This window comes from Folsomia candida, unplaced genomic scaffold, assembly GCF_002217175.1.
Source record: "Folsomia candida strain VU population unplaced genomic scaffold, ASM221717v1 Fcan01_Sc038, whole genome shotgun sequence".
Classification (NCBI taxonomy): domain Eukaryota; kingdom Metazoa; phylum Arthropoda; class Collembola; order Entomobryomorpha; family Isotomidae; genus Folsomia; species Folsomia candida.
This window is the reverse complement of record NW_019091230.1, coordinates 910,666-932,883: the sequence shown is the minus strand read 5'-3', so window position 1 is coordinate 932,883 and position 22,218 is coordinate 910,666. Positions and strand designations below refer to the sequence as shown.

Sequence of the window (22,218 nt, the reverse complement as noted above, 5' to 3'; positions counted from 1 at the left end):
TATATCTGTATATGCACAAATTTATGTAATCGTCAGTAATTTTGCAGTGCTGAGTACTATTATTTTTTATTTATTCCCACGATTGTTTTACATAAAGTCTGTCAGGATTATGTATGATACTATCAGAATTATTAAAATATAATTGGGAATTACAGTTTCATTATAAATAACACGACAAATGTGCTAAATTTATATTTTAATGCCAAATTTTATCTTTATCTCTATCCACACAAAACAAACATATTTTAAAACCTGTACGGATTATGTCGATTAGCACCTTCACATAACGGGGAGAACCAGTCATTTTCGCATGGCATGGAATACCAAAAAGTCTCACTTTCCCCGAAGGAACCATACGCCATCAAAGTTACGCACGTCTGAGGTGAATAAAAGAGGAACCGTTGTCCAAAATCGCCTAATTTCAGTTGTTCCCAAGAATCGTACCCGTCCCAGGTGAATTGGTCACGTGACACAGAATCCCGCGCTCCCATCCAAAATTCTATTTCAAAGCAAGTTTGAAATTGTCTTAACAATTAATTCAGAAATTCTCCACTTACGTCCAGTAAATGCTTCATTTTTAGTTTTCAAATCAAAAAAGTCCTGCTCGGCTTGCGTCTTTATTTCGCCCAGGCGCATTCCCCACTGCTCGCAGTATCGGCTAGCGGCAAACCAGTCCTAGGTAAAAGGGGAAAGTGAGATTTCTTACCTGGAAAATTATTTTAATAATTTCAGGCGTATTTTCTTGTGGGATTTACCATAAATAGTGTGCTGTTGTAGTAGTACGATTTCAAATCCACGGTGCCAAGCAGAACCGGAAAGACTGGAAAGTCTTGAGGAGGAGGGCCAGTTGCTGAAATATAAATCAAAAGATGAGAGGTTACATAGTCAAATTTTGGAAACATAAATTTTAAATTTCAGTGCATACTTTGTGCCGAAGCTGGACTAAAAATTGCAAAAATTTGCAAAGTGCAGATGAAAAGTAGTAGAGACATTGCGAAATGTATTTACAATACGACTACTGATAGGGAATTGGGCTATACAAGTGAATAGATAGCGATGCCTGTCGAGTTTTATATTCCACTGGGAATTCGGTGTACAATGGGGAAACAGAAATTGCAAATATACATCAATCCAGGAAATCTGGGGTGACGTGGGAAACTTGGAAATGTAGCTTCTAAGGATTTTATTGTGCACTATTATGTAAATATGTTGAGGTGATTATTATTATTTTCAGGGTGTGGTCAATACGTTATGATCGAGTAAATAAGTGAATTATCCAACAAATTCTGTGTAATCATGGAGCACCATCTGTACAAATATGTACGCTACCAAGTAGATACATATCTAAGGATAAATGGCATTAAGTAAATATTTAACATATCGATGTAATACCTAGTTTTAAAAATCTGGTTGCTGGTAATCGGTGTTGATTTTTCTTACTAAATTCTTAAAATTTAGCTAATTATATAGAGGTCAAACCTTATTGCACAGATTTTCGTCTCACCTTGGCATTTAACCAACATAAGACAATATGATTCTTATTTTTTCATATTTATATTTCCTGGTACCTGGTAGTAGCCTGAGGTAAAGTCGAGACTGGTGAAATATTTCTTGCCACGCAGGGACTGAAAAATATCATCAATGCGAGTTTGTGGCCACTGGATCTTTTTGGTAATACGGATAAGGGACCTGTAGTCTACCGTAAATCTTTGAGAGGTCAGGTTGCCGTCGTCATCCTTTTTCGGGACGAAAAAGCAAGGAGAGGACCATGACCCACGGATGGGACGTACAATTCCTTGGGCTAAAAGTTTGTCGACGTGACTTTTGATGTCTCTGTGAATCTTTTCTGGGTGATTAAATTGTTGCATTCTAATGGGAGGATGATCTCCGGTGTCAATATCGAATTCTACACGGTCGGTTCGCCCTAATTTGGTTGGGTCCCATGAAAAAATATGCTTAAATTCCGTGATCAGAGAAAGCAACTTGGCCCTCGTAGAAGGCGAAATGTTGGGATTGATTTTGAGTTTGGTCAGATCCATAAGAAAAGGTGGCGGTGAAAGTTCAGCTGCAGCTACCGGTGGTGGAGAAAGTGCGGCTGGTGGTGAAAGTAGGGCTGATGGTAATGGCGGTGGTGGTGGCCGTGAGGGCCCCGAGGCTGCTGGTGAACTTGTTAGGGATGGCAGAAGTGGTTGGGGTTTGGGGGGTTGTTCTGGTTGTGTCGCGGGAGTCCGCTGAGACGCATCAAGTAATTTCATGTCCATATTTCTGTTTAGTGATTGCATAATTTCTTTGTTATCGCAGGAATGGAATAATCGTTGCGGGGCGCTTGTATACGGGACGGAACCAAGGATAGGAGACATTAAACAGCGAAAGGATTCGTTGCTGGAGGAAATGTTCTTGAAAATCATGCCCAAGAAGAAGAGGACACGGTGATGAGGGGACGACGAAAAACGGGTATGTCACTTGTTTTGTGCCGATTTTGAGAGGTAGAATGACCAGGCCGCAATCTCTAATTGTATGATTGCCAAAATCCGACAGTCGGTAAGGTAAATTTGGGTTAATCCGGGGTAAACCAACAGCAAGGGTTTCTGTAATGATTGAGGCTTTGGCACCATTATCGACTGTTGCAGTGATTCGTTGATTATTGATAAAAGTGTCGATTGTTACTGGGCCATGATTGGCAGAGAAATCTTGTAGGTTGATGCGTAAGTCAATCGTATTTTGGTTAAAGGTGACATGTCGTGGTCCAGCAGGGTCAAGGGAGGGGGACGATGGACGTAGAATAGATTTTAAAGGCTTCAGGGATGGTGGGCAGATCAATCTGCCCAAAGCCGGGCGTTTCCCGACGGGGGCGGTGAACCGGGAGGGGTACGCGTTGAACGCTCATCCCACTGATGGTTTTCGCGTCGCGTGTTGTCACGATCCGTAGTATTATGATGGAAGTTGTCACGGCGACGGGGAGATTCATCATGGCGGCGTTGCTGAAAGTCTGAATTGCGACGCTGATCGCGGGGGGAGTCATCTCGGCGACGGTAGTCACGGTTGTCATTGCGACGGCGGTGGTCACGAGGAGAGTCGTCGCGGCGGCGGTTATCGCGGCGGTAGCCAGCACCGGAGGTATCGTTATTACGATACCCACCATTGCGACCACGCCCTCGGCCGTTAAGTTGAAGGCCATCATCACCACGCATTTTCTTGCGACACTCTATAATTCTATGTCCGCGGATGCCGCAGTAGTAACATTCAAATGAGGGGCGTTGTCCGTTAGGACGAGGCGCACGATTATCCTGGGACTGATCTGGGCGAGATCTTGAGCCGTGATTTTGGGAGGGCGACACATTAAGTCGCATGATAGAAGCTTGTAGATCGCTAAGGTGATTAAGCAGACCTTGCATATTCTTAACATTGGTCAAATTCACTCCGAGTGACAGTCCTCCGTCAGTTGCATAATTCACGGGCTTAGGCTGAGCCGTGGGCGGAGCTAGTGGGGTTACGGGGGCCTGGTGGAGGCCAGCGAATGCGTCGAGTCCAACAGATTGAGGGGGAGCGGTTGGGGAGATAATCGTTACGGGCGGTTGGAGTTGAGGGGTCAGTGTTTTCTGCAGGCCACGGTCTTCATAATGCTTCACAAGTGACACTAAGTCACCATAGGTCAAAGGAGGTCCTTTGCACTCGAGGAATTGACGTAGGGAAGGGTCCAAATTGTCCATAAGGAGTCGAATGATATCTGGTTCTGCATGGCGTGTGTATTCCTCAGACATTGCAGCGCGAAGTCGTTGCAAGTAGACCGATGCTTTCTCGAGCTCTGGTTTGGGGACTTTAAGAGGTCCAGGACGGACGTATGATCATCAACCTCCATTGGGCATTTGGTCAGAAAATTGTTAATAAAGGTAGCCCAGTCAATGGCTGGATTGTCTTGTTCCGCGAAATTGATCGTGAAATAATGTTGGGCAGTGGCATTGGAGAAAGCCAAGGGAAGAGTTAATTTGGCTTGAGGAACAGTTAAGCGTTTTGCTTCCGCCCAGCGCTGGAAACGCTGAATAAAAAGTCGAAGTCCGAGCTTGGATAGTTCATGTCCATATTTTGGCATTTCGAGATTAATATTAACCAGAGGAGCTGGTTGTGGAGGGCTACCGGTAAAAAAATTCCTCGCGGCCATGTTGGCGGTGGCAGCTGCTGGAGTGGGAGGAGGAACTGGAGGTCGGTTTGGCGGGGGCGGACGGATGAAGGGGGATGGAGAGGACGGAAACTGAAAAACTGCGTCTGGGTTTAATGCTCTTGGTCCGAAGAAAAATGTGTTGGCTGGGGGTGGAGGAGGAGGGTTCGGGGGACACGAAGGTTCCGGGGTTGGTACGAAGTTCACTGGCTGATTCTCGCGTATAAAAGTAACGGAAGGAGGACGTACCTGGTTGTTTAACAAATTATCATTTATATTTCCAGGGAGGATGCTCGACGCGGAATGATCTGGGTCAGGGGCCGAGGGGAGGTGCGACAGCGGAAGTGGATCACTATTGGTATCTCCAAAGTCATCAGTCACAACACCGCACTGAGAACTGTCTGTGGGGCTGACGATCTGGTGTTCACGGTCAGAGTCAGGGTCAATAGGGTCACGTAAATGGTCAAAACGTCGGCCAGAAACAAATACACTTTCGGGAGCTTCGAGCAGGTTTGACGGGGGAGGTGAGGGGTCAGTGCGTCGACTGAAAAAGTTCCAAAGGGGCATCGTCGTGGAAAAATTGCATTATGTTTGTCAGGAAAGGATGTGTACTTAATTTTGAATAAATTGTATAATTTGCACTTTAAGAGATTATGTATGTAAAAGTTAATTTCTTGGCAGTCAGAGGAGAAAAAGTACTCTGGAGGTCCACCAATGTTATGTATGTATGATTATACATAAATAAGTGGTACACAGTGAGAGGAGACAGAGGAGAGTATTTATTGGAAGAGAGTTAAAGCTGGAGTGATGTACAGATTCATAACTAATTACATATACATATCTATGTAGGCATACATATACCTAACAATGCCATACGAAACTAATATGTGGATCCATTCAAGCTACGATATGAAAATCATCATTTGTATTAACGCTCAATTTCTGTCTAATTTATTTCACCAACTAGTTATGTAAATTCCTCCGTAATTAGAACCGAATCGAACCGTTTTTCTGTTATTTAAAATCCCATCCAAACTATGTACATTGTACGGATTTATCTAACTGCGTATAAAATTGATTCACCTTAATTACCAGAATGTTATTTAGTATCGTGCCACAAAAGTAGGCACGTGGTGACCTTTTATACACGGGCATTCCGAACATAATTAATCCACGCATATCTTGATTCAAATTTTAATCTCGGCAATGAACGATCTACCTACGGCATTATCAGAGCATTTTAATTAAGATTACTGAAGAAATATTTAAATATATCCTGGAAAGAGGCAAGCATTAATTATCTTGCCAAATACGCAGTAAAACTTGGGATTGCGTTATTTATGTAAATACACGAGCCTTGCAAATACATATTTCGCATAACCAGTCACAAACGAACACCTGAAAAAAGAGTATTTCGGAACTAGTCAGATTTCATCCTTCTTTCAAAATGTTCCACTCCGATTTTCTTCCCATGCTTAAAAACAATCTCAGACTTTGCCAAATCTTGAAATGTGTTCCGTTCGAATTCGACTCCAAAACTGGGCGATTAATCAAAGCCAAGAGTTTCGGACATATTTTATTGTTTCGGGTACAATGCGTCCTCTCCGTGATGTACATTGCAGCCCTGTTTCTGAACCTTTGCTTCGGTCCGCTCACAACCACGGCAAAATTTCAAGGTTTCACCTTCTTCATGGTTTACTTCGTCGCATCCTGGATGAAATTTAATTATTCTTTGGATATGGCGGGAACTCAAGTGATTCATACATTCCTGGATTTTGAGAAGTATATCTTGAAGGGTAAGGTTGTAAATTTGGGGGATCGTGAACATTGGGGGAACTCATTTCGAGTTCGTATTTCATTCGAATTCGCAGTTGAAAAAAAATTTCGAAATATTTCCAAATATTTTCGATGCCCAAGATTGCAAATGAATTTTTGCACGAATGTTTTTTGCTAACCATCCAAACTTGTAATGAATGCCCCCATTATGTTATTATTTTGATGGAATTTTTAACCAGATACTCCAACATTTGAACTTTCTCTGGGTGCCAAAATTATGAAGCTATTCATTCAAGTTGCTGAAATTTCGGGGTTCTCGTTCGTAATCCTTCAGCTGATCTTGTTGCAATGCGTGCCTTGCACGGCGCCCTTCATCTTCTCCATGTTTCCTAACTGTGGAGAAATGGCGGACAAGACAAGCTGGATGCTGATGTTGGCCGTACACATTTTCGAGACTTGGATGTGTCTCCAGATGATATTCGGATGTACGGTGTACATATTCTACCTTCTTTGTGCTGGGATAATCTGTATCTTGTTCTACTTCAGGATCATTGAAAAGTAAGGATAGAGGAGAAATACACTCTTGGAAATTCGGTATTAAAATAATACCAAGCGGTATTCATATATGTATTAATGACTCTACCAAAGTGATACTAACAAGTTATACCATGTATGTACACTGCAAATAAACTGGTGTCAATTCCGCGCGGTGTAGTCACATATAGACACCACGCGGTGTTAATTGCCCGTATTAACACCGCGTGGTGTCTATATGTGACTACACCGCGCGGAATTGACACCAGTTTATTTGCAGTGTAGTGACAGCTCGATATTAAAGTTTTACAATATCGGTAGCAAACTTTCACGGACCGGTATAATTTTAGTACCAAGCGGTAGCAATATTAATAGGGAAATATCAATACTTGCGTGACTAGATTCTTAGAATTTTTATGAGGTCGTCAGATTAAATAGATGTGCCAAAAATTCTGTTTTCTAATCTGGAATACCTATGCTAATTTTCTTGAATTAGCAATAACAATCTTTTTTTTTTGAGGAGTTTTATTATTTCTAAAGTCCTTGTTTAAATAATTTAATTACTAAAGTTTGGTTACTACATACACACTTGAACAAAAATATATATTTTTTCCATTATAGTAAAATTTCTACCCTGCAAAGCGACCAAGATACAAAGAAATGCATCAATCTCTATCGGTGTATTCAAATCCTGGAGAAATTCTTCAACGCCTACCCGATGAACAAGGTCATTCCCGTGATGGTTTTTGGCATCCCCACCATGGAAATAATCAGCCTCTTCATCTCCATCAATTTCTACGACAAAATAGCCATGCCTGGTTTCCTGCTATTTCCACTACTCGGATTAAACACGCCGCTGAATAACATTTGTGTCCTGACCATGGCATCGCTAGTCCATAACTCATCCGACAAGATATTGGGCGTTTTAAAGAAGAAAATAATGGGGCTGACGTGTCACAGTGGGCGGAAAAGATCGATAATTAATCGAGAACTGAGAGCCTGTTCAGTCCTGAAGGTTAAGTTTGGATCAAACTACATCGACCGTGGGACACCATTAGTTATACAGAATTTCTGTCTTAATCAAACCATGTCGCTTACGTTGGTCAAGGCAAATAAAATGGCTGGGTGAGGATAAAATGTGGGGATTTTATAAATATATGTATTGCGTAGTTGTTTATGAAACCTAGAATAGTACACTACTACATATTCGTAATTACGTTGGGAAATAGAATCTAATCTGTGATCTTGATCAATTCAGAATAAATACGTAGCTAATGTAAATACATGTATTCTGTATACATTCGCTCTTAAGAATATTGGTTCGGTGGTATGTATGTATAATTAAATGTGCACTCTGAAACCCTTTGGAACAGGAAACACATTCTAAATTCTAGGTGCATCCCCTTAAAGTATCTCCTTAATAAACTAGTTTATTCTTCGTGCTTCCACAAATATGAACGACACCATATCTGTTAAATTCTATTTTGCATTATAAAATTGTGAATAGTATTCCTCACATACATATGTATCATAAATGAACTTTCACTTATTTAGGAAATCTGTACTTAGCAAATAATTTGGTATACGTCAAAATACGTATTTCCCCACTAGAAACCAAAGGTTGTCTATGCAATTTAATTAATTTTTCCAATCACGCAGTTCGGACTGTAACTGACATCACCGCAGTAATTGTGTAGTAAACCATCGCCGATAATAAAGTAGTTTCCGTTGATTTCTTGCAAATATAAAAGTTATGCTGCATCAATCCCCCATAAATTCCGATGGGTTTCGTAGCCCTTATTTTCCGTACGATATACCTCTTAACTTTACACCTCAGTAACAAGTATTTCCACCTGCGCGATAAGTCCTTCGTCCCTTCAAAAATTGCGACCGGAAGCGGCATCATGATCATTGCAATGGTCGGGAGTAGTACGCCAAATGTGGGAAAAATCACATAAAGAGGGAAATGGATGACGCGATACATTTTTTAAGGCAACAAAGTTACACAAAACGGTGCCCAGAAATCTGACAAACATGACCAGCGCGATCATCGGGTTAATAAAGATGTATGATGAAGTAATGGCAATTTCAAAGGCGCTAAATCTAGCGAAATATTCATCTATCGTAAGCCCGCCCCAGAACGTAATACGGATCGATCTTTTCTTTAAGTAAGTTACGCAATTGATTAATAGGTGAAAGGCCAAAGTCATGAAGCAAATTAGCCACGAAAACATCCGCGCCATTTCATAAGATGTCCCCAAAACTGATAAACGTAGCGGGATGGCCGCCAGGTTAAACATAGGGCGCCAATTTGCTTCGTTTATGAGATAAATTTGAATGCAAATGACTGGGTCCAGCTGTAAATAAAGGCAGCATGGGCCAACAATTAAGGGAAGCAAGACGTGCGAGGCGACATGGACGTTCAGCATAATTCCCACTATATCGAAGTGTGATGTAAATCATATAAATTGATACAAATTTTAGTCAAATTTCAGAATGGGTGGGTGCAGTATGTGTATGTACATTAGTAAAAATATCTATGTACGTACATTGTGCCGAAGCTGGGCTAAGATTTGTCAAAATTTCCAAAGCGCAGATCAACAGTGTCAAAAACATTTTGGAAAACAAGTCTAATGTTGTAAATAGTTTGCTTCAAGTGTGAATTTCTTAATTGGGGGTTTGCATTTTATATTCCGCCGGATAATTGAGCAGCAGAAATTGCAAATATGTGTGTACATAGCTCCAGGAATTTCGATTGACGTGGGAAGAGCTGGAATTATGTTCTTTACAATTTTATGTATTATTCGAACCTGACTTACATATGTATTTAATGCTTGTATTCGATGGTAAACAGTTTATTGCATTACTTAACAATTTTTTGGAATTTCGAGATTTGTGTACATATAAATCGACAATTGAATTAGTACAATAGGCACATATGTCGTTATATCAATATTAGCAAGGGAACATACCGAGGTGTCCAACGAGTTAAGGGTCGACACCTATACCAAAATGACCACAATACATTACTTATTAAACAAACTGAAGGAATTTCCGTGTAAAATTCACTTTTCGTCAAGTTGTGACGATATTTGTGACGAGCGCATGACCATCGGGTTGGCAGCGGGAGAGGTCGGCCGCTGAACGATCAGGTCGACCACAGAGAAGCGTCGTCGTCTTCGGAGATTTCAAATTTTGAAAACAACTTGAAATTTTGAAAAAATTTTGAGAAAATTTTGAAAATTTGAGAAAATTTTGAAATTTTGAGAAAATTTTGAAATTTTGAAATTTTGAGAAATTTCAATTTTTTTTCAAAATTTCAAGTGGTTTTCAAAATTTGATAGAATTTGAAATCTCTGAAGACGACGTGAAGACGACGACGCTTCTTTGTGTTCGACGTGATCGTTCAGCGGCCGACCTCTCCCTCTCTGGCAACCCGATGGTCATGCGCTCGTCACAAATATCGTCACAACTTGACGAAAAGTGAATTTTACACGGAAATTCCTTCAGTTTGTTTAATAAGTCATGTATTGTGGTCATTTTGGTATAGGTGTCGACCCTTAACTCGTTGGACACCTCGGTATGTTTCCTTGTAAGCTGTATTGGGAATTAAGTGTAAGCACAGACATTTAAAAGTTTGCTTAGCTAGTTTGTATTACTTTATATTTGTATTTCGGTACAAAATGCGATCAAAGTTGGAAGCCTTTTGTTGGAATTGTCTAAATATTTATTATGTAACGGTTGTTTCCACCACAAAATTCTTAGAATGTGGTATGCAAATGTTAAGTGAAAAGTAAATTTTGAATAATTGTTCAATATTTATTAATGTGCATTAGTTCAATTAGTGCCCGGAATTCTTAGGATAATTTTGAATATCTAGATTCGAATGGGTTAACCTTGATTATCTTACTTCGATTAAGTGCTTAGATACATGATCAGATGCAAGACACATGTATGTACATATCTGTATATACTTATTTTTCCTCAAAGGGCCAATTCAATGGAATGATAAGCGCCAAATGATTCCTAATTTTTGGATATAACTCGTTAGGCAATCCCGGTGTAGCTTGAAAAAAGGTTCGATTGTCAGTTACTCAAATATATTTTCCCCGCATCTACCCCATGCTCCCTCAGCATCCTCGCGAAAGAGCAAGAATACCTGTTTTAAAAAAATTCCGCGCCGTTCTTTCAACTTCGAATTTATTGCACATCTAAAAAATTGCATACAAATTCATGCATCATTTTTCCAGTAGCCCCGTCACTTTGGGAAACAAATGATAGCTTGATAGAACATCTCACGTGAAAATAAAGTTCAAAAATTGTCAACTTTGACACAATTGAATAATCTGAAACCGATCATTATTTAGATCTACTGTGTAAATTAAACTAGAATGTAGTGGTAGACATTTAATAGTATATATGTATTAATGCGTACATGTATATAACATAATCTATCCAAGAATTAAATGCATATTATATCATTTTGACTATATCTGGCAAAGTTATATATCTGTATATGCACAAATTTATGTAATCGTCAGTAATTTTGCAGTGCTGAGTACTATTATTTTTTATTTATTCCCACGATTGTTTTACATAAAGTCTGTCAGGATTATGTATGATACTATCAGAATTATTAAAATATAATTGGGAATTACAGTTTCATTATAAATAACACGACAAATGTGCTAAATTTATATTTTAATGCCAAATTTTATCTTTATCTCTATCCACACAAAACAAACATATTTTAAAACCTGTACGGATTATGTCGATTAGCACCTTCACATAACGGGGAGAACCAGTCATTTTCGCATGGCATGGAATACCAAAAAGTCTCACTTTCCCCGAAGGAACCATACGCCATCAAAGTTACGCACGTCTGAGGTGAATAAAAGAGGAACCGTTGTCCAAAATCGCCTAATTTCAGTTGTTCCCAAGAATCGTACCCGTCCCAGGTGAATTGGTCACGTGACACAGAATCCCGCGCTCCCATCCAAAATTCTATTTCAAAGCAAGTTTGAAATTGTCTTAACAATTAATTCAGAAATTCTCCACTTACGTCCAGTAAATGCTTCATTTTTAGTTTTCAAATCAAAAAAGTCCTGCTCGGCTTGCGTCTTTATTTCGCCCAGGCGCATTCCCCACTGCTCGCAGTATCGGCTAGCGGCAAACCAGTCCTAGGTAAAAGGGGAAAGTGAGATTTCTTACCTGGAAAATTATTTTAATAATTTCAGGCGTATTTTCTTGTGGGATTTACCATAAATAGTGTGCTGTTGTAGTAGTACGATTTCAAATCCACGGTGCCAAGCAGAACCGGAAAGACTGGAAAGTCTTGAGGAGGAGGGCCAGTTGCTGAAATATAAATCAAAAGATGAGAGGTTACATAGTCAAATTTTGGAAACATAAATTTTAAATTTCAGTGCATACTTTGTGCCGAAGCTGGACTAAAAATTGCAAAAATTTGCAAAGTGCAGATGAAAAGTAGTAGAGACATTGCGAAATGTATTTACAATACGACTACTGATAGGGAATTGGGCTATACAAGTGAATAGATAGCGATGCCTGTCGAGTTTTATATTCCACTGGGAATTCGGTGTACAATGGGGAAACAGAAATTGCAAATATACATCAATCCAGGAAATCTGGGGTGACGTGGGAAACTTGGAAATGTAGCTTCTAAGGATTTTATTGTGCACTATTATGTAAATATGTTGAGGTGATTATTATTATTTTCAGGGTGTGGTCAATACGTTATGATCGAGTAAATAAGTGAATTATCCAACAAATTCTGTGTAATCATGGAGCACCATCTGTACAAATATGTACGCTACCAAGTAGATACATATCTAAGGATAAATGGCATTAAGTAAATATTTAACATATCGATGTAATACCTAGTTTTAAAAATCTGGTTGCTGGTAATCGGTGTTGATTTTTCTTACTAAATTCTTAAAATTTAGCTAATTATATAGAGGTCAAACCTTATTGCACAGATTTTCGTCTCACCTTGGCATTTAACCAACATAAGACAATATGATTCTTATTTTTTCATATTTATATTTCCTGGTACCTGGTAGTAGCCTGAGGTAAAGTCGAGACTGGTGAAATATTTCTTGCCACGCAGGGACTGAAAAATATCATCAATGCGAGTTTGTGGCCACTGGATCTTTTTGGTAATACGGATAAGGGACCTGTAGTCTACCGTAAATCTTTGAGAGGTCAGGTTGCCGTCGTCATCCTTTTTCGGGACGAAAAAGCAAGGAGAGGACCATGACCCACGGATGGGACGTACAATTCCTTGGGCTAAAAGTTTGTCGACGTGACTTTTGATGTCTCTGTGAATCTTTTCTGGGTGATTAAATTGTTGCATTCTAATGGGAGGATGATCTCCGGTGTCAATATCGAATTCTACACGGTCGGTTCGCCCTAATTTGGTTGGGTCCCATGAAAAAATATGCTTAAATTCCGTGATCAGAGAAAGCAACTTGGCCCTCGTAGAAGGCGAAATGTTGGGATTGATTTTGAGTTTGGTCAGATCCATAAGAAAAGGTGGCGGTGAAAGTTCAGCTGCAGCTACCGGTGGTGGAGAAAGTGCGGCTGGTGGTGAAAGTAGGGCTGATGGTAATGGCGGTGGTGGTGGCCGTGAGGGCCCCGAGGCTGCTGGTGAACTTGTTAGGGATGGCAGAAGTGGTTGGGGTTTGGGGGGTTGTTCTGGTTGTGTCGCGGGAGTCCGCTGAGACGCATCAAGTAATTTCATGTCCATATTTCTGTTTAGTGATTGCATAATTTCTTTGTTATCGCAGGAATGGAATAATCGTTGCGGGGCGCTTGTATACGGGACGGAACCAAGGATAGGAGACATTAAACAGCGAAAGGATTCGTTGCTGGAGGAAATGTTCTTGAAAATCATGCCCAAGAAGAAGAGGACACGGTGATGAGGGGACGACGAAAAACGGGTATGTCACTTGTTTTGTGCCGATTTTGAGAGGTAGAATGACCAGGCCGCAATCTCTAATTGTATGATTGCCAAAATCCGACAGTCGGTAAGGTAAATTTGGGTTAATCCGGGGTAAACCAACAGCAAGGGTTTCTGTAATGATTGAGGCTTTGGCACCATTATCGACTGTTGCAGTGATTCGTTGATTATTGATAAAAGTGTCGATTGTTACTGGGCCATGATTGGCAGAGAAATCTTGTAGGTTGATGCGTAAGTCAATCGTATTTTGGTTAAAGGTGACATGTCGTGGTCCAGCAGGGTCAAGGGAGGGGGACGATGGACGTAGAATAGATTTTAAAGGCTTCAGGGATGGTGGGCAGATCAATCTGCCCAAAGCCGGGCGTTTCCCGACGGGGGCGGTGAACCGGGAGGGGTACGCGTTGAACGCTCATCCCACTGATGGTTTTCGCGTCGCGTGTTGTCACGATCCGTAGTATTATGATGGAAGTTGTCACGGCGACGGGGAGATTCATCATGGCGGCGTTGCTGAAAGTCTGAATTGCGACGCTGATCGCGGGGGGAGTCATCTCGGCGACGGTAGTCACGGTTGTCATTGCGACGGCGGTGGTCACGAGGAGAGTCGTCGCGGCGGCGGTTATCGCGGCGGTAGCCAGCACCGGAGGTATCGTTATTACGATACCCACCATTGCGACCACGCCCTCGGCCGTTAAGTTGAAGGCCATCATCACCACGCATTTTCTTGCGACACTCTATAATTCTATGTCCGCGGATGCCGCAGTAGTAACATTCAAATGAGGGGCGTTGTCCGTTAGGACGAGGCGCACGATTATCCTGGGACTGATCTGGGCGAGATCTTGAGCCGTGATTTTGGGAGGGCGACACATTAAGTCGCATGATAGAAGCTTGTAGATCGCTAAGGTGATTAAGCAGACCTTGCATATTCTTAACATTGGTCAAATTCACTCCGAGTGACAGTCCTCCGTCAGTTGCATAATTCACGGGCTTAGGCTGAGCCGTGGGCGGAGCTAGTGGGGTTACGGGGGCCTGGTGGAGGCCAGCGAATGCGTCGAGTCCAACAGATTGAGGGGGAGCGGTTGGGGAGATAATCGTTACGGGCGGTTGGAGTTGAGGGGTCAGTGTTTTCTGCAGGCCACGGTCTTCATAATGCTTCACAAGTGACACTAAGTCACCATAGGTCAAAGGAGGTCCTTTGCACTCGAGGAATTGACGTAGGGAAGGGTCCAAATTGTCCATAAGGAGTCGAATGATATCTGGTTCTGCATGGCGTGTGTATTCCTCAGACATTGCAGCGCGAAGTCGTTGCAAGTAGACCGATGCTTTCTCGAGCTCTGGTTTGGGGACTTTAAGAGGTCCAGGACGGACGTATGATCATCAACCTCCATTGGGCATTTGGTCAGAAAATTGTTAATAAAGGTAGCCCAGTCAATGGCTGGATTGTCTTGTTCCGCGAAATTGATCGTGAAATAATGTTGGGCAGTGGCATTGGAGAAAGCCAAGGGAAGAGTTAATTTGGCTTGAGGAACAGTTAAGCGTTTTGCTTCCGCCCAGCGCTGGAAACGCTGAATAAAAAGTCGAAGTCCGAGCTTGGATAGTTCATGTCCATATTTTGGCATTTCGAGATTAATATTAACCAGAGGAGCTGGTTGTGGAGGGCTACCGGTAAAAAAATTCCTCGCGGCCATGTTGGCGGTGGCAGCTGCTGGAGTGGGAGGAGGAACTGGAGGTCGGTTTGGCGGGGGCGGACGGATGAAGGGGGATGGAGAGGACGGAAACTGAAAAACTGCGTCTGGGTTTAATGCTCTTGGTCCGAAGAAAAATGTGTTGGCTGGGGGTGGAGGAGGAGGGTTCGGGGGACACGAAGGTTCCGGGGTTGGTACGAAGTTCACTGGCTGATTCTCGCGTATAAAAGTAACGGAAGGAGGACGTACCTGGTTGTTTAACAAATTATCATTTATATTTCCAGGGAGGATGCTCGACGCGGAATGATCTGGGTCAGGGGCCGAGGGGAGGTGCGACAGCGGAAGTGGATCACTATTGGTATCTCCAAAGTCATCAGTCACAACACCGCACTGAGAACTGTCTGTGGGGCTGACGATCTGGTGTTCACGGTCAGAGTCAGGGTCAATAGGGTCACGTAAATGGTCAAAACGTCGGCCAGAAACAAATACACTTTCGGGAGCTTCGAGCAGGTTTGACGGGGGAGGTGAGGGGTCAGTGCGTCGACTGAAAAAGTTCCAAAGGGGCATCGTCGTGGAAAAATTGCATTATGTTTGTCAGGAAAGGATGTGTACTTAATTTTGAATAAATTGTATAATTTGCACTTTAAGAGATTATGTATGTAAAAGTTAATTTCTTGGCAGTCAGAGGAGAAAAAGTACTCTGGAGGTCCACCAATGTTATGTATGTATGATTATACATAAATAAGTGGTACACAGTGAGAGGAGACAGAGGAGAGTATTTATTGGAAGAGAGTTAAAGCTGGAGTGATGTACAGATTCATAACTAATTACATATACATATCTATGTAGGCATACATATACCTAACAATGCCATACGAAACTAATATGTGGATCCATTCAAGCTACGATATGAAAATCATCATTTGTATTAACGCTCAATTTCTGTCTAATTTATTTCACCAACTAGTTATGTAAATTCCTCCGTAATTAGAACCGAATCGAACCGTTTTTCTGTTATTTAAAATCCCATCCAAACTATGTACATTGTACGGATTTATCTAACTGCGTATAAAATTGATTCACCTTAATTACCAGAATGTTATTTAGTATCGTGCCACAAAAGTAGGCACGTGGTGACCTTTTATACACGGGCATTCCGAACATAATTAATCCACGCATATCTTGATTCAAATTTTAATCTCGGCAATGAACGATCTACCTACGGCATTATCAGAGCATTTTAATTAAGATTACTGAAGAAATATTTAAATATATCCTGGAAAGAGGCAAGCATTAATTATCTTGCCAAATACGCAGTAAAACTTGGGATTGCGTTATTTATGTAAATACACGAGCCTTGCAAATACATATTTCGCATAACCAGTCACAAACGAACACCTGAAAAAAGAGTATTTCGGAACTAGTCAGATTTCATCCTTCTTTCAAAATGTTCCACTCCGATTTTCTTCCCATGCTTAAAAACAATCTCAGACTTTGCCAAATCTTGAAATGTGTTCCGTTCGAATTCGACTCCAAAACTGGGCGATTAATCAAAGCCAAGAGTTTCGGACATATTTTATTGTTTCGGGTACAATGCGTCCTCTCCGTGATGTACATTGCAGCCCTGTTTCTGAACCTTTGCTTCGGTCCGCTCACAACCACGGCAAAATTTCAAGGTTTCACCTTCTTCATGGTTTACTTCGTCGCATCCTGGATGAAATTTAATTATTCTTTGGATATGGCGGGAACTCAAGTGATTCATACATTCCTGGATTTTGAGAAGTATATCTTGAAGGGTAAGGTTGTAAATTTGGGGGATCGTGAACATTGGGGGAACTCATTTCGAGTTCGTATTTCATTCGAATTCGCAGTTGAAAAAAAATTTCGAAATATTTCCAAATATTTTCGATGCCCAAGATTGCAAATGAATTTTTGCACGAATGTTTTTTGCTAACCATCCAAACTTGTAATGAATGCCCCCATTATGTTATTATTTTGATGGAATTTTTAACCAGATACTCCAACATTTGAACTTTCTCTGGGTGCCAAAATTATGAAGCTATTCATTCAAGTTGCTGAAATTTCGGGGTTCTCGTTCGTAATCCTTCAGCTGATCTTGTTGCAATGCGTGCCTTGCACGGCGCCCTTCATCTTCTCCATGTTTCCTAACTGTGGAGAAATGGCGGACAAGACAAGCTGGATGCTGATGTTGGCCGTACACATTTTCGAGACTTGGATGTGTCTCCAGATGATATTCGGATGTACGGTGTACATATTCTACCTTCTTTGTGCTGGGATAATCTGTATCTTGTTCTACTTCAGGATCATTGAAAAGTAAGGATAGAGGAGAAATACACTCTTGGAAATTCGGTATTAAAATAATACCAAGCGGTATTCATATATGTATTAATGACTCTACCAAAGTGATACTAACAAGTTATACCATGTATGTACACTGCAAATAAACTGGTGTCAATTCCGCGCGGTGTAGTCACATATAGACACCACGCGGTGTTAATTGCCCGTATTAACACCGCGTGGTGTCTATATGTGACTACACCGCGCGGAATTGACACCAGTTTATTTGCAGTGTAGTGACAGCTCGATATTAAAGTTTTACAATATCGGTAGCAAACTTTCACGGACCGGTATAATTTTAGTACCAAGCGGTAGCAATATTAATAGGGAAATATCAATACTTGCGTGACTAGATTCTTAGAATTTTTATGAGGTCGTCAGATTAAATAGATGTGCCAAAAATTCTGTTTTCTAATCTGGAATACCTATGCTAATTTTCTTGAATTAGCAATAACAATCTTTTTTTTTTGAGGAGTTTTATTATTTCTAAAGTCCTTGTTTAAATAATTTAATTACTAAAGTTTGGTTACTACATACACACTTGAACAAAAATATATATTTTTTCCATTATAGTAAAATTTCTACCCTGCAAAGCGACCAAGATACAAAGAAATGCATCAATCTCTATCGGTGTATTCAAATCCTGGAGAAATTCTTCAACGCCTACCCGATGAACAAGGTCATTCCCGTGATGGTTTTTGGCATCCCCACCATGGAAATAATCAGCCTCTTCATCTCCATCAATTTCTACGACAAAATAGCCATGCCTGGTTTCCTGCTATTTCCACTACTCGGATTAAACACGCCGCTGAATAACATTTGTGTCCTGACCATGGCATCGCTAGTCCATAACTCATCCGACAAGATATTGGGCGTTTTAAAGAAGAAAATAATGGGGCTGACGTGTCACAGTGGGCGGAAAAGATCGATAATTAATCGAGAACTGAGAGCCTGTTCAGTCCTGAAGGTTAAGTTTGGATCAAACTACATCGACCGTGGGACACCATTAGTTATACAGAATTTCTGTCTTAATCAAACCATGTCGCTTACGTTGGTCAAGGCAAATAAAATGGCTGGGTGAGGATAAAATGTGGGGATTTTATAAATATATGTATTGCGTAGTTGTTTATGAAACCTAGAATAGTACACTACTACATATTCGTAATTACGTTGGGAAATAGAATCTAATCTGTGATCTTGATCAATTCAGAATAAATACGTAGCTAATGTAAATACATGTATTCTGTATACATTCGCTCTTAAGAATATTGGTTCGGTGGTATGTATGTATAATTAAATGTGCACTCTGAAACCCTTTGGAACAGGAAACACATTCTAAATTCTAGGTGCATCCCCTTAAAGTATCTCCTTAATAAACTAGTTTATTCTTCGTGCTTCCACAAATATGAACGACACCATATCTGTTAAATTCTATTTTGCATTATAAAATTGTGAATAGTATTCCTCACATACATATGTATCATAAATGAACTTTCACTTATTTAGGAAATCTGTACTTAGCAAATAATTTGGTATACGTCAAAATACGTATTTCCCCACTAGAAACCAAAGGTTGTCTATGCAATTTAATTAATTTTTCCAATCACGCAGTTCGGACTGTAACTGACATCACCGCAGTAATTGTGTAGTAAACCATCGCCGATAATAAAGTAGTTTCCGTTGATTTCTTGCAAATATAAAAGTTATGCTGCATCAATCCCCCATAAATTCCGATGGGTTTCGTAGCCCTTATTTTCCGTACGATATACCTCTTAACTTTACACCTCAGTAACAAGTATTTCCACCTGCGCGATAAGTCCTTCGTCCCTTCAAAAATTGCGACCGGAAGCGGCATCATGATCATTGCAATGGTCGGGAGTAGTACGCCAAATGTGGGAAAAATCACATAAAGAGGGAAATGGATGACGCGATACATTTTTTAAGGCAACAAAGTTACACAAAACGGTGCCCAGAAATCTGACAAACATGACCAGCGCGATCATCGGGTTAATAAAGATGTATGATGAAGTAATGGCAATTTCAAAGGCGCTAAATCTAGCGAAATATTCATCTATCGTAAGCCCGCCCCAGAACGTAATACGGATCGATCTTTTCTTTAAGTAAGTTACGCAATTGATTAATAGGTGAAAGGCCAAAGTCATGAAGCAAATTAGCCACGAAAACATCCGCGCCATTTCATAAGATGTCCCCAAAACTGATAAACGTAGCGGGATGGCCGCCAGGTTAAACATAGGGCGCCAATTTGCTTCGTTTATGAGATAAATTTGAATGCAAATGACTGGGTCCAGCTGTAAATAAAGGCAGCATGGGCCAACAATTAAGGGAAGCAAGACGTGCGAGGCGACATGGACGTTCAGCATAATTCCCACTATATCGAAGTGTGATGTTTTATGGGGTGGAGATCCTTCTAGGAAACAAATGGCTTGTCAAATTTGAGATTAATACGCGAGACTTAAAAAAAAACACGTATTCCACATTTACAATGGGGACGCAGTTCATGTTCAACCCAGATTTTTTTAACCAGCACGGTTTAAGAGACCAACCCTGTAGAAACAAAGTTTGCTACGATACTTGCGCGGATGCGAGAAATTTAGAACGTTATGGGCGCTAAAGTTCACAACAAAGGTTTTTTGAGCGGGCTCTAACCGCATTGATGCAGTATTAAATACATATTTCTCATGATTCCACGTGAAAGCGGAGCGTCTTCGCGAACTTGTGGCGCCCAGAGTTTAGCGCATCTGCGCAAGTTCCGCACTAAATGCTATTTGTAAATAATAGGTCTACCAAACTAAGCTGGCAAAAAGAATTCTGGGTTGAAAATGGTGTGCGCCCGCAATGCAAGTTTAATAACTATTAATAAATAAGGCTTGATTTCAGGAAAAATTCGACAAAAATTTACCCAATTTTGTCGCCAGTTTGACAATCCCGTTGAAGGACGAAGCAATATTGTCCGCGTGTTGAAAAACGACTGCGTTCAAGGTGATAATTGAGCCTACGGAGGTGAGGGATAAAGTTGAAATAAAAATCACTTCAAACGGGTAATCGGCAGGGCCAAATATTTGCGAGAGTAGGACTACAACCGAGGCAAGGCCGGTAAATAGTGAAGATGCCATCGTTATGAAAAATGGGATCAGATTTTTCCAAGTTTTGTGACAAATTGCAGTTCGACTAGAAGAATCCCACCCGACTGGATAAATTCCCAGGTGGCGAGGATAAACTTTCACCCAGGTATCGAGAGACTTCCACATTAGCGATGTGATTGCCATGGTGGATTTCTAGTTACTACGGCCGAATAGAAAATGAGTTGGTCGAGTATGATTGAATTATGTCCAATCATTTGATAGAGTTGGATTAAACTATTTATTTTTCAACAAAAATTGAATTGTGATTCATATCATGGAGCAAATTATCTTGGCAACCTTCGCAGTACCTGAGGCAATTTATTTTGGTGTCTAAATAAATAATGTAAATAAATCATGTAAATATGTATGTGGGTTACAGGCCATCCCAATTTCCTTCACCGTTAACCTGGAGTTCTTTGTTTGATAAGTTTTTTGTGACTATGTAAGTCAGAAATCGATAAGCTATAAATAATACAAAATACTTACACAATTTTTTCTCTGTTGTCGTGACTCTCTTTTCAGGTCCAAATATCTAAATGAGGCGATATTGACGCAGGCGAATTGACATTTTAATCCAATAATGTCAATTACACTTTAATTAGTTAATCATTAATACATATACATACACGAGGCCTGGAAAAATTTGGGTTCCTGCAAATGCTTACTGTCGAATTTGTTCAGCCGGTCACATCATTTACATTTTTTTTACGCATTAACGAGAGATATATTATCCCGATCGATAAGTACGACCTATGGCAATTTGATTATTGTATCATTTACCTGTTTAATCCAATTATGCACAACTTCGTGTGTTTGGATTTGGACAATTTGGACTTGCGGAGAGATATCAACAAACAATTTCCCTTATATACGGGTGGGTATCACATAATCTTGGTTTTTCCGCTCTTATCACATAAACTAGAGATTTTTATTGTATGTAAAACATACATAGGTAGCTTCTATTGCGAACTAAATTCATGTTCAAGCCCGATTACTTCTTGACTACCTCAGTTTGATAGGCTAAAACTTTTCAAATAACATTTAGTGCAAAACTTGCACAGATGCGGAAAACTCAGAACGTTATTAGCGCCGCAAGAGCAAGATAGAACATTCGGTTACATACATACATATGTCAAACATGTACGCAAATGTACGTAGGTATACGCTTATAAAAATTGATATGTGATATGTTACACAGGAATTTTATAGAAAGCAGATTGGGATCTGGGACCAGCGGCTGTGAAACTTGGATTTTAAGGGATTTTTTCTGAGTTCTTATCGAAAAGCCATAGAAATGTGAAGGATTCATTCATATTTCCTGAGCAAAACTTCTATTTGGCGACATGGAGCTACACTGAAACATATGTACATACTTACGACTAGCTGCAACCCGTCTTAATATTCGAAATTTCATAACTGCAGCAATTGAAATTTTCGGGCATAAAAGAAAGTTAGAAATTTAATTTCCCTTGAAGTTCTTTAGCATTTGCTGACAAAGACATTATGATTGAATTCCATAGGATTGGTACAACCTGTGTATAACTTCGGTTATGAATTAAAATCTAAAATTGTTACATTAGCAATACTACT

At 40.4% G+C, this 22,218-nt stretch overlaps 4 protein-coding genes and 2 long non-coding RNA genes across 6 annotated transcripts; 4 read left to right on the top strand and 2 right to left on the bottom strand.

Moving 5' to 3' along the window:
* Positions 1 to 39: 39 nt before the first annotated feature.
* Positions 40 to 1,062, bottom strand: LOC110861199. The gene is made up of 4 exons (XM_022110312.2): positions 926 to 1,062; positions 756 to 850; positions 558 to 675; positions 40 to 499 (listed from the first exon to the last, which is right to left on the bottom strand). The coding sequence occupies exons 1-4, from the start codon at positions 990 to 992 to the stop codon at positions 246 to 248; spliced, it is 534 nt and encodes a 177-aa protein (XP_021966004.1). The 5' UTR covers positions 993 to 1,062; the 3' UTR covers positions 40 to 245.
* A 422-nt stretch (positions 1,063 to 1,484) lies between these two features.
* LOC118439531 lies at positions 1,485 to 4,803 on the top strand. The gene is made up of 2 exons (XR_004837470.1): positions 1,485 to 2,454; positions 4,441 to 4,803. It is a non-coding gene; the product is annotated as an uncharacterized LOC118439531 (long non-coding RNA).
* A 1,463-nt stretch (positions 4,804 to 6,266) lies between these two features.
* LOC118433013 lies at positions 6,267 to 7,715 on the top strand. Its single transcript, XM_035844534.1, has 2 exons — positions 6,267 to 6,490; positions 7,088 to 7,715. Exons 1-2 carry the CDS (start codon positions 6,315 to 6,317, stop codon positions 7,593 to 7,595), a joined length of 684 nt encoding a protein of 227 aa, XP_035700427.1. The 5' UTR covers positions 6,267 to 6,314; the 3' UTR covers positions 7,596 to 7,715.
* A 3,295-nt stretch (positions 7,716 to 11,010) lies between these two features.
* Positions 11,011 to 12,033, bottom strand: LOC110861200. Its single transcript, XM_022110313.2, has 4 exons — positions 11,897 to 12,033; positions 11,727 to 11,821; positions 11,529 to 11,646; positions 11,011 to 11,470 (listed from the first exon to the last, which is right to left on the bottom strand). The coding sequence occupies exons 1-4, from the start codon at positions 11,961 to 11,963 to the stop codon at positions 11,217 to 11,219; spliced, it is 534 nt and encodes a 177-aa protein (XP_021966005.1). The 5' UTR covers positions 11,964 to 12,033; the 3' UTR covers positions 11,011 to 11,216.
* Positions 12,034 to 12,455: 422 nt separating this feature from the next.
* On the top strand, positions 12,456 to 15,774 carry LOC118439532. Its single transcript, XR_004837471.1, has 2 exons — positions 12,456 to 13,425; positions 15,412 to 15,774. It is a non-coding gene; the product is annotated as an uncharacterized LOC118439532 (long non-coding RNA).
* A 1,463-nt stretch (positions 15,775 to 17,237) lies between these two features.
* On the top strand, positions 17,238 to 18,686 carry LOC118433016. The gene is made up of 2 exons (XM_035844537.1): positions 17,238 to 17,461; positions 18,059 to 18,686. Exons 1-2 carry the CDS (start codon positions 17,286 to 17,288, stop codon positions 18,564 to 18,566), a joined length of 684 nt encoding a protein of 227 aa, XP_035700430.1. The 5' UTR covers positions 17,238 to 17,285; the 3' UTR covers positions 18,567 to 18,686.
* The last annotated feature ends 3,532 nt before the right edge of the window (positions 18,687 to 22,218 follow it).